At 42.1% G+C, this 13001-nt stretch overlaps 1 protein-coding gene across 1 annotated transcript in view; it reads left to right on the top strand.

Annotated features, from left to right (window-relative positions):
- Window positions 1–4872, top strand: part of LOC143934191 (taste receptor type 1 member 2-like) — a 42357-nt gene extending 37485 nt beyond the window's left edge. Inside the window, exon 6 of the mRNA XM_077457588.1 lies at window positions 3663–4872. Within this exon, the coding sequence (XP_077313714.1) occupies window positions 3663–4591 (929 nt within the window). The 3' untranslated portion in view covers window positions 4592–4872. The remainder of the gene's footprint in view (window positions 1–3662) is intronic.
- The last annotated feature ends 8129 nt before the right edge of the window (window positions 4873–13001 follow it).

The raw sequence follows: 13001 nt of genomic DNA, 5'->3' as shown, positions 1-13001 counted from the left end.
CACACTCAGGTTTTATTTGAGCAAATAGACAACCTCAGACCACCACTCCTGGTAGAGCTGCCTAAGGATAATTATTGATGATTCACTTCCTAAAGTGGTATTAAACCCCAAAATAAAAATGTATTATATTGCAGCTTAACAATTCTTAGATGTGATAGCTGCATTCATTTTCTATTTTTAAGATTGTTTCCTAAAGTTTCACCTGGTGATCCGGTCAGTAAGTTTATTTTTCAATTTCCTTTAACAGATTGAGCTGTCCAGACAAATTAGCAGTTAGAGGGATGAGACAACCCATTTAACACTGACAGACGAGCTTACAATAGTCATCTTTTATTGATTTTTGTAAAACTTTTATCCCAAAATGAAAAAAAACTGTTGCTGTAACTTATTATAAAGTCTTAGGTTGAGTTCAGTATTAGTTTATTAGTCAAGTCCATCTAAATTTGCTACTCTGACCCTTTCCAATGCTGCTGTTTAGGCACCCGGTATTGAAGTGGTTAAAGCGGGAGTCCACCGGGACTCCACGTTTTTTTTTTTTTTTTAAATAGAAAAAAGAGAGAACTGCGCTAACCACAAATGCCCAAAGTGAGTAGGGTATGTATATGTGCCAGACCCACAATATGGGTCTTAGTATCTTAATGTCTCTGAGACCGCCTCCAAACTATAGTGCATACCGATATGTATACAAATAAATACAATTAAATACAAAAACAGAACATGAATGCGTGTCAATAATGTGAATTCCCCAAACACAATATGAATATATAAAACTCTGTGCATATACCCCTAAAAAAAAAAAAAAAAAAAAAAAAAATATAGTATGGAAAATAGTATGTTTGGAATTTTTTTACATAGAATGAACTATCAAAAAATATTTAAAGACACTCTATATAATGTCCATATAATCATATACCAAAAAATAATGATAAATGTCCATATGATAAATGAACACCGGTGAAGAAAAAACTTCAAAGAGCTGAGTTAAGAGTGCACAAATTAAAAATCTTCTCCAGAAATGTAATGTGCTTTTCCCATCACCGAATGAGTGAATTGGCTCCTTACCAGATCCAAGCGACCCCCCGTTACAGAGGGTCACCACAGGCGAAAACAGTCAAAGGATATCCGGATAGTAGTTCCACCTCAGGCGATCCCGAATCTTTCACGCAATAGGGTTATGGCTGTTAATCCACATATCACTCCCAACTCAACGTGGTATCACATAGGGAAAAACATAGGCTCCAGATAGTGTAAAACCAATGACTTTAATTTACAAAAACGAACGTGTACACTTACATAAAAGACTTTAAAAGCAGGTTCAAAACAGAAGCGTGCACCGGCCGGATACACGCCAACGCAGAAACCAACCCGTCCTTCCTGGTCCAAAAAGAACGAACACGACTGGGGTGACGTCGACACGTTCGCACCGCCCTACGCGTTTCGTAATAATTTACGTCGTCCAGGGTCCAAAAAGAACGAACACGACTGGGGTGACGTCGACACGTTCGCACCGCCCTACGCGTTTCGTAATAATTTACGTCGTCCAGGGGCCCCTGGACGACGTAAATTATTACGAAACGCGTAGGGCGGTGCGAACGTGTCGACGTCACCCCAGTCGTGTTCGTTCTTTTTGGACCAGGAAGGACGGGTTGGTTTCTGCGTTGGCGTGTATCCGGCCGGTGCACGCTTCTGTTTTGAACCTGCTTTTAAAGTCTTTTATGTAAGTGTACACGTTCGTTTTTGTAAATTAAAGTCATTGGTTTTACACTATCTGGAGCCTATGTTTTTCCCTATGTGATACCACGTTGAGTTGGGAGTGATATGTGGATTAACAGCCATAACCCTATTGCGTGAAAGATTCGGGATCGCCTGAGGTGGAACTACTATCCGGATATCCTTTGACTGTTTTCGCCTGTGGTGACCCTCTGTAACGGGGGGTCGCTTGGATCTGGTAAGGAGCCAATTCACTCATTCGGTGATGGGAAAAGCACATTACATTTCTGGAGAAGATTTTTAATTTGTGCACTCTTAACTCAGCTCTTTGAAGTTTTTTCTTCACCGGTGTTCATTTATCATATGGACATTTATCATTATTTTTTGGTATATGATTATATGGACATTATATAGAGTGTCTTTAAATATTTTTTGATAGTTCATTCTATGTAAAAAAATTCCAAACATACTATTTTCCATACTATATATTTTTTTTTTTATTTTTTTTAGGGGTATATGCACAGAGTTTTATATATTCATATTGTGTTTGGGGAATTCACATTATTGACACGCATTCATGTTCTGTTTTTGTATTTAATTGTATTTATTTGTATACATATCGGTATGCACTATAGTTTGGAGGCGGTCTCAGAGACATTAAGATACTAAGACCCATATTGTGGGTCTGGCACATATACATACCCTACTCACTGTGGGCATTTGTGGTTAGCGCAGTTCTCTCTTTTTTCTATTTCTGTTTGGTGTATTCTTGGTGTACATTTGAATTGCAGCTTCCGTCCAATACCATTTGTATTCCGTAGCGCAGTTTTTCCCTTTTTCATTCCTTTTTTTTTTAAAAGCCAGCAGCTACAAATACTGCAGCTGCTGACTTTTAAAATAGTGACACTTACCCGTCCAGCGCGCCCGCGATGTCGGCACCCGAAGCCGATCTGTAGATCGTATGTCGGGTGCTGCCGCCGCCATCTTGGGTATGGGAATCAGGAAATGGAGCCTTTCGGCTTCATTTCCCGGTTCCCTACTGCGCATGCGCGAATCACGCTGCGCAATAAGGACGGTCCCCGCTGCCTCTGCGATCTGTGTGTTTCCCAGCAGGCAGCGGGGCACTTGCGGAAAGGGGCGGGCACTTGCGGAAAGGAGCGTAATATACGCCCCTTTCCGCAGAGAGCTATCCCGGAAGTGGGTGCAGAATACCTGTACTGTACAGGTATCTGCACCCCCTCCCCCCTGAAAGGTGCCAATTGTGGCGCCGGAGGGGGGGAGGGTTCCGATGAGCGGAGGTCCACTTTAGGGTGGACCTCCGCTTTAAGAGCCCTTTTACTCTGATGTGCTTTTGATGCATTATCATTGACTTACAATGGAAGGTGTCTTTTTGGTGGGCTTTTGAAAAACTGCACCAAAGATGCAGCATGCAGGGCTGTTCAAAGTGCAGTGCACCTGCAGTGTAAACGGTTACATAGGATTTAATGGGGAATCATTTTTAAAAGCGCTGTAAAAGCACACCAGTGTGAAAGGGGCTTAACGGATTGGTAGCAATCCACAAATGTGTTCTTATGAAGTGAAGTGTTCTGACAGTGGTGTTGTCTGATGTTTCTACACCGCAAAAACAAAAACAATCTGTTCTGACCAGCTACAAAGATTGTCAAACATGTCTGCATTTCCAAGGCTCTCAAAAGCATTCATGAGTTAATTGCTGACAACTTATAAGGATACTCAAATTAGTTATCTAAAAATGTTGCATATTATAAACTTGGGAGATCCTTTGGCAGACTCAGTGGCATGTCATAAACTGATGGGGAAGAGCCTTAATCAGAACCCTAGAAATCAGAATCAGAGTTGATTCATTATATCACAAAATACTTTAATATAAAGATAGTATAACATAAAAACAATTCCATAAGTAATTATGACATCATCATCATCTTCTTTTGCAGGTACCTGTGTGGCTTGTAAAGAAGATCAATGGTCCAAGGAAAGGAGCACCATCTGCTTGGATAAAACTAGAATTTTTATGACTTGGAGTAACCCTATAACCATAAGTGTGTTATCTATAACAATTTTGGGGATACTGATTAACATTGTGATCATGGTGACCTTTTTTGTTCAATTATCAAGCCCAGTGGTCAAAGCTGCAGGAGGAAGAATGTGTTTCCTCATGCTCACTTCACTGACAGTCTCCTATCTCAGCATCCTGGCCTACCTGGGTGAGCCTGGAACGGTGAAATGCATCTTTAGACTACCCATATACAGTATTGCTCTCACTGTCAGTTTCTCCTATATTTCCATACGTTCCTTTCAGATAGTCTGTATATTTAAGATGGCTTCTAAGCTCCCAGCAACCTTTGATTACTGGGTAAAACAGAATGGGCAGTACATCTGCCTGGGCTTCCTTTGTGGTGTGCAGGTTTTTATATCTATTATCTGGATTATCATCAACCCTCCTACTGCTACCACCATAGAGCTGAGTTCTGACCAAGTTCTGTTGGAATGCAGTCAGTTTGGCTCTGTGTACAATATCTTCCAGTTTAGCTACAATGTTATTCTAAGCCTTCTGTGCTTTACCTTTTCTTACATGGGCAAGGAGCTACCCAAAAACTACAGTGAAGCCAAATGTATCACATTTGCCATGTTGATTTTTTTTGTGGTCTGTATCTCTTTCTTTACTGCCCAACTAATTGACGTTGGGGAGTACATCACTGCAATTAATGCAGGCCTGGCTTGGCTCAGTCTGATGGGAATTAAAGGTGGATATTTCTTCCCCAAATGTTACATCATTTTCTGCCATCCACAATTTAACACCACAAAGTACTTCCAAACAACCATCCAGTCTTACACGAAAAGGGGGAGTGGAAGCACCAAATAACACCAAGTCGTTCAGGCTGGATGGGGCATGTTCCACTTTATCAGGGGCCACTAAAGAATTTCAAAAGGGGGTTTGTGTATTGTATTATTAACAAAATATGTATTTTCTTCTAATGAAAATATTAAAACTATAAGGAATCTGACTAGAAACAGAAATGTGTATTTGTGAATTAGCTGTGGCAAATGTGCTTTTGGGACCAAGGATGTGTGTGGGTACAAATAGATCCAGAGTATTTAAATAGTGACCACCAAGATTTTTCAAGTTGTCAATAGATATTAAAGTGGTTGTGAACCCATATAAAAAAAAAAAAAAAAAAAAAAAAGGCATAATGAGCTAGTATGCATCACATACTAGTTCATAATGAAATACTTACCTTAGATCAAAGCTGTTGCAGCGGTCCCAGTACCCTGCTGTGACCAGCGTCATGTCTCCCGGAAATAATAATAATATTTCCGGGTTTCACGGGCTCCTGCGCTGTGATTGCTCGGAGCCACGATGATGTCACTCCCGCTCATGGCACAGGCCCTTTAGAAACAGCACAATCGAGCTGTTTTTTCAGTGCGCGTGTGCTGATTACGTGGGCGCAAGCGTATATGGTAATGATCTCCTTATTACCTGTAGGTACAAGGGGTGTAACAGGGTTTACATCAACTTTAATATCACCAAGAGCAAAATCATTTATGTATGTATGAAAAAATAACTGTACCTGTATATATTAAATGTATTTTAAAATGAATCTAAAAAAAGGACTTAAGTGTTTCTTTATTCCATCTTTCTTAATTCCCGGACACATCAGGACTGGGAAAAGCAGGGCCAAAACTAGCTGCCAATCAGTTTCTGCTTCAGTCGGTCTATCACTTGGAGCTTGCAAAATAAATTATCATTCTGGCCAATAAAATAAATTAACACCCAAGCATTTGACAAGCTGAAATGCATCTACAAAAATACGGCTTTAGGAACGTTTTTGATGCTGCTTTTCTCCTGGCAGCAGAAAGGAATTCAGGAGATCTGGGCAAACGCCTAGTGTGCACGAGGCAAAAGGAGAAAGAAAGAACATAGTGCTCTCTGTGGGATTGATTTACTAAAATTGGAGAGTGTAAAATCTGGTGCAGCTCTACATAGAAACCAATCAGCATCCATTTTTTTTTGTCAAACCTTAAAGTGTTACTAAACCCACAACAGTGCAATCAGTCTGTATATGCAGTAAAGCAAGCTTGTTATACTCACTGTGGAACCTGAGGGGCTAATCCTCTGCATTGTGCAAAAAGGCAGTTTGATCCTGTCTTCTCTGATCCTCCCCTTCTTCAAATGTCCCCAATCTATCTGCTGATAGAACAGAGGATAAAGGACCAGCTATATATGCTCAGTTTGGTGTGTATTACTAGAGTTTTTTTCTCTTGGGAGAGTGCATATGATAAGCACAGGGCCAATCAGCACTGTCTAGACAGAGAGCCAGGGGTCTTGCAGCCTGATAAGATAGTCAGAGCAGAATGAAAACTCCTCCAACAAGTTTTAACCAGACACTGATAGAAGTCACAAAACTGCTCTAACTGCTGATGAAAAAAGATATTTAGCAGTTTATATTTACCAAAACTATTGCATTTCATTGTTTTGTGTACTGTGGGAGACCAGATAGAATGAATGCCGGGTCCTGTATTTAGTAACAAGCTTATGTTAGAAGTTGATTGGCTACCATGTACAGCTGCATCAATTTAGCACTGTCCAGTTTTAGTAAATCAACCCCTATTTTTCCTAAAAACCTCACGCAGAGATGCCGCAGGATCGTTTTACAAAACTACCAAGGCTCAGTGTTCTGCCCAAGTAGAATATACACTTTTGAGCCACTGTGCTTGCATTTCTAGGCATTCTTTTTGGGTGGATTTAATATTGGACAGTATAGGGTAGATTTTCTAAAACTGGAGCAGCTGTTCATGGAAGCCATTTTGTTTCTAAGGCCGCGTACACACGGGCGGATTGTCTGTCCAACTTAGTCCGCTGAACCGTGTTTCAGCGGACAATCCGCTCGTGTGTGGGATTCAGCGGACTTTTTCAGCGGACAATCTGATGAACAAAGTCTTACGGAATTTCCGTAAGACAGTCCGTTCAAACTTGGTTTTGTCCGTCCAAACTTGGTTTCAGCGGACAGTCCGCTCGTGCGTAGGCAAGTTGGACGGACTTATGCCCCGTACACACGAGAGGGATTAAGTCTGACAGACCTCCAAAGGAGTTCCGCCGGAGTTCCGCCGGAGTTCCGACGGAGTTCTGGCGGACTTTTCGACCGAACGGACTTGACCACACACCATCACACCAAACTCCGACGGAGTCGAACGTGATGACGTACGACTGGATTCGACGTAGGAAGTTCCTAGACAGTAGCCAATAGCTGCCCTAGCGTCGGTTTTAGTCCGTCGGAGTAGCACACACACGAGCGGATTTTTCAAAGGGGACCGGGTCCGGCGGAGTTCCGTCGGGAAAATTTAAAGCATGCTTCATTTCTAAAGTCCGTCAGACTTTAGCTTCGCTAAAGTCCGTTGCAGCCCACACACGATCGGATAGTCCGCCGGACTCAGTCCGTCGGAGTTTGGATGTCGAAAAGTCCGCTCGTGTGTACGGGGCATAAGTATGGCGCATGCTCAGAAAGGATTTACACGGCCGAAGGTTGCATTGCAGTGTATAGGACGTCGTTTTTCTAGTCCCGTCGTACGTGCTGTACACGTCATCACGCATGCTTTCAGCGGACAGTCTGCTCATCGTGTGTGGTCAAGTCCGTTCATGCAAATTTTGAACGGATTGTCTGTTGGATTGTCTGACGAACTTAGTTGGGCAGACAATCCGCCCGTGTGTACGCGCCCTTACTTCAGCTTATTTAAGTAAGGTTTAACAATAAAACCTGGAAGATGATTGCTTGCTGTGCAGAGCTGCACCAGAAGTTTTAGTAAATGGAAGACTAATTCAGCAGACTTTATTTGTATCATCACGATCTATTAGAAGCATCAGTTTCACTGAACTGCAAATTGATTTTTATTTGCCACCACAGCAAATGACTTGGCACATCACCATGGAAAATGGATGGATTTTTCACTATTGCATGAAACATTTGTTTTATAGCTTTGTTTATTAATGTTTATTAGTTAATTTGTTTCCACTGCATATTTCTTGGCACATTGCTTTAACATAGAGTGCTGTGCAAAAGTTTTGGGCAGGTGTGAAAAAATGCTGTAAATTAAGAATGCTTTCAGAAATAGAAGTTTTAATAGTTTATTTATTTTTTATCAATTAACACAATGGAAAGTAAATGAGAAGATAAATCAAAATCAAATCAATATTTGGTGTGATCACCCTTTGCCTTCAAAACAGCATCAATTCTTCTAGGTACACTTACACAGTTTTTGAAGGAATTCAGACATCTTGGAGAAACTAACCACATATCTTCTGTGGACGTAGGCTGCCTCAAATCCTTCTGTCTTTTCATGTAATCCCAGACAGACTCAATGATATTGAGGCCAATGTGGGGGCCAAACTATCACTTCCAGGACTTCTTGTTCTTCCTTACCCTAAAGATATTTCTTAATGCCATTGGCTGTATGTTTGGGGTCATCGTCTTGCTGCAAAATAACTTTGGGGCCATCCTGATGGAATGGCATGATGGATAGGTATCTGCCTGTATTTCTCAGCTTTGAGGACACCATTGATCCTGACCAAATCTCCTACTCCACTTGTAGAAATGCAGCCCCAAATTTGCAAAGAACCTCCATCATGCTTCACTGTAGATACTCATAATTGTGTCGCTCTCCAGCCCTTTGCAAATGAACTGCCTTTTGTTACAGCCATAGATTTCAGATTTTGACTCAATCTAGAGCACCTGCTGCCATTTTTTTGAACCTCAGTTCCTATATTCTCATGTACAGTCGAGTCAATTAGCCTTGTTTCCATGTCTCATTTTATGGGAAATTTGCCTCTAAAAATTATTCACATGTTGCTAAAATACAGTATACAATTTCCACAAGTACTTATTAAAAGCATTTAACACACAGACTGTAAAGTGTAACTCCACTTTTGTTGAGAAAAAAACACTCCCTTCTGGGTAATCTATGTACATTGTAGGGATTTGAACAATCTGTATACCTTTTTTTTATTTCTACCTTTTGCTATTCTGTAGGCAGAGCTTTTTGTTTGTCTGTGTCAATGTGGAAAGTGAATCTAATGGGAGTGTTTTTCTAATTATCAATCAGCTGCTGCACCTGCCGGGCACTAATGAGTAAAACTGCAGGGTCTGCATCCCTTTAGATGTGATTCCTTATTGAGAGTATCTCACCAAAATGAATTTTTTTTTGCAGGGGATGCCTGAAATCTGACTTGTATCTTAGTGCAGACTTCTGGGAAAATCAGTGAGCCAATCACACAAGCAGGAAATTATGTTTATATGAGGCATTCTGTACACATTCTGTATACAGAACACCTCCAGGTAGCCATATTGCTTTGCGTTTTACAGAAAATGACAGCACTGCAGATTAAAAAGGAAAGGTCATTTTTAATAACATTCATTTACAATATGACTTGTGTCACAATTGTATACGCTATATTATTAATATTTTTTATTTACAAATGGTTTCCCACAAAAGTGGAGTCACCCTTTAAAGCTAAACTCCACTTACCTATTAAAAACACCAATACATTAATTTAACAATATGGAATGCTACTAAATAGGAAATTAGTAAAGTACCTTCGTCCTAAAAAAAATAGGCAGGTATACAGTATACAAAGGATGCTACTGTTAAATCAGTTTTGGGAGTCTTCAAACTAGACAGACATTCTCATGAGATAGTAAATCCAGATCTTAAGATAATATAAGTAAGTGCTTTTTTGTATACACTACAGTGGAGAGACACAACACACACCGATATTAAGCACTACCAGGCCGAACGAAGAAAAAAGTGTCTCTGACTTAAAAACATCAAGTTTAACAATATGAATATACATAAGTTCTAGGCGTGTTATAGGTGTGATCATATAGTTTAGTCCAATCAGCATTCATATCTTCTTAGTAGCAAGGGAACAGTTAAATGGGTGGTTACATCATGTGACTTGCAAAAAAATAGAATTCAGCAGTATCTGGTCAGTTCAGACTCAGGTTTTGGTATGAAAGCCTATTTTGAACAGCTTTCTGGGTTCTTATCAGTACTTTGCGTCGTCACATGTCCAACAGTTTTGATTTCCCAGGAATTGAAACAAGCCATTTAAGAAGGAAAAACATCCCTAAAAGTGTTATCAAATAGTCAGATTAACAGATTCGTATGATGACGAGATGGGTGATGCAAATGAGTAAAGATATGTATACACATACACCCTAAGAAGAATTATTTTTTTTTAAACAGGAGTGCTTTATTGTCAAACAATTATAAACAGTACAGTAAGTCAGAATGCAATTGTTCTACATACATCAAGACCGGAACATAGTATGGTACAAAACACATTTACAGGTATTAATACAGTCGTGTTATCAAGAGTCAGTCAGCAAGACACAGTATTGGAGAAGTAACCCAGATCATCAAGAAGTGTAAAGGCACGAACGACCGCTGTAGAGCAACCACCAACAGATAACAAGCAATTATGCAGGCCTCAAAAAGAAAGGGAGAGAGAGAGGGTGAGAGAGGGAGAAAAAAAAAAGAAAAAAGGGGGGAAGGGGGGGGGAGAGAGGAGAGGGGGAGAGAGAGGAGGCTGGAAAGGGGGGGGGGAGGGAGAGGAGGGGGGGAGAGAGGAGGGGGGAGAAAGGGGGGGGAGAAAGAGGAGGGGGGCAGGAGACCCCCTCAGCCAGAACAAAACTGTCTAACCAGATGTCCATGGGAGCCAGACCTTATCGAATTTCCACGGGCATCCTCGACTAAGGTACGTTAACTTATATAGTGGCAAGACATTATTCACGCTCTTTTCCCATGAAACTACACTAGGCGGAGTAGAGGCGATCCATCTACATAAGATCTCTTTTTTAGCGTAGAAAAGGAGGTATGAAACCAGTAGCTTAGTGTGGTATGGCTTTTGTTCATCATCGTGGACGCCCAGCAAGGCTAATTCAGGAGTCCTGGGGACATTCAGATTGAGCCGGGTATTTAAGTGGTCAAAAATCTCCGACCAGAATCTGGACAGCTTACGGCATTCCCAGAACATATGGAGGTACGCCCCAAGTTCTGACTTGCAACGGGGGCAGTGAGGATCCCTGGCAGGGTAGATCCTGGCCAAACGCACGGGGATGTGGTACACTTTGTGTAAAAATTTAGTTTGAATAAGCTTGTCACCTGCAGAAATAACCAACTTGGGGCCCAGCTCCAAGCAGTCCTCCCAGTCCTCCCTCTCCAGTGCTGGGATATCGGCCTTTCATTTACCCCAAAGCGAGTTCAATTTAGGGGAGTCTATTGGGAGAATAGTGCGATACAAGTCTGACAAAGGTTTTTTTGGGCCGTCCCCCGTAAAGAGCTCCTCCAGCGGACTAACTTGAAGAGTCGGGGGGTCAGGGAATTGAGTTCTGGCCGCATGGCGTAGTTGGGCGTATCTGAAATACATCCAGCCAGGGAGCGCATGGGAGAGGGTCAGCTGGTGGAGTGATGGCAAGGTACCCAATGACATGATATCTCCCAAGGTTTTAATACCGAAACGTGCCCACACCTGCAGGTCCAGGATCGTCCTGTAATGCGGCAGTTAGGATTACCCCATAAGGGCTGGGCTGGAGGCCAGCACCCCGACCGCGTAAACCTGCGCCCGGCCAGGCTCCAAACTTTAATTGTCGCCCTCGTCGGCCCAGGGAGAGTAACATACGTCTTCACCCCCCTGTAGACCAAATTTCGTAGATCCTGCAGGGAGCCCAGGAGAGCAGCCTCAAGGCACACTGCTGCGTTAGATCTCCGTGCCGCAAACCACCAAGAGACAGTGACCAGCATAGCAGCCCAATAGTAGACTCGCAGATTGGGAAGAGCACGACCTCCCAAACTCACTAGTGCATGCAGCGTGGACTTTGCCAACCGGGGGGCGGAGCCATTCCATATAAAAGGAAACCATACATTTGTCCGCCTCCTGAAAAAAGGATCCCCGTATCCAGTCTGGGCAATTCCTGAATATATAGTTGAACTTGGGCAGGATTATCATTTTTATGATATTAATGCGTCCCACCAAATTCAAAGGGAGCCCAGACCACGACTGACATTTCTCTCTCAGTAGGCAGAGAAGGGGAAGCACATTTAGGGTGTAGTATTTTTCAGGATCTCTATTCACCATCACCCCAAGGTATTTAAATTCGGTGGCCCATTGTAGCAGCATAGTACCAGGTGGTGGAGGTGCCTGAGCATCCAGGGGGAAAAGGATCGATTTGGACCAATTTACCCGAAAAGGAACCAAAATGATTAAAAAGCGTGAGCGCAGCCATTAGGGATGGGCCTGTGTCATTCAGATAAAGCAGGGAATCGTCGGCGTAGAGGGAAATTTTTTCTTCTAGGGCACCCTTCCGTAAACCCCGTATTACAGGCGACTCCCGAATCAAAATCGCGAGAGGCTCCAGAGCCAAAGCGAACAGACCGGGTGACAGGGGGCAACCCTGCCGAGTGCCCCTCTGTGGGGAGAAAGACTCCGAGACCCAGTCGTTGGTACGCACTCTAGCCCTCGGAGCCTTGTAGAGCAATCTCACCCATCTCAAAAACTTAGGGCCAAACCCAAAACACTGGAGTACCCCCCAAAGGAAATCCCACTACACCGAGTCGAAAGCCTTCTCGGCATCGAGAGAGGCAATTGCTCGGGACCCCACATCATCATGATCAATAGAGAGGTACCCTTACCGGGCATAAAGCCTGTTTGATCAACATGGATCAGAGTGGAAATCACAGAGGTTAAGCGAGTGGCCAGGATCTTTGCCAGCAATTTGGCATCAACATTCAGTAGAGATATAGGTTGATAGGACCCACACTCTTGGGGATCCTTACCCGAAGAAGAAATTTACTCCACATAGATGTGAAGTAGTACTGTGGACCCTCTGGTATCATACTAGATAAGGAATATATGGTAGTGATCCCTCCATAGGGGCCAAGAGGAGGGAAATGGGTAGAATTATAGGGGTCTAATAATGCTGAGTTTTATAGAAAATACAGATATTTTTGGTCCTCATAGGAATCATCATTAAAGGATTGCTTGTTTATTTATTTTTTTCAGGTGTGCTAAATGTGAAATACAAGGATTACTACAATGGCAATTAGAGCTAATTGCCATCATAGGTATAGATCAACTATGAGAGACAAAATGTGGAAACAAATCCAGACAATCACATTGTCTGATTTTTGAAAGAATTTATTTGCAAATTATGGTGGAAGATAAGTATTTTGTCAATATTATAATATATTGATATTGACAAAATACTTATCTTCCACTATAA

Source organism: Lithobates pipiens, unplaced genomic scaffold, assembly GCF_037356315.1.
Source record: "Lithobates pipiens isolate NorthernLeopardFrog02 unplaced genomic scaffold, aLitPip1_a1.2 Scaffold_27, whole genome shotgun sequence".
NCBI lineage: Eukaryota > Metazoa > Chordata > Amphibia > Anura > Ranidae > Lithobates > Lithobates pipiens.
Note: the sequence above shows the minus strand (reverse complement) of the source record. Positions and strands in the feature narration are given on the sequence as shown.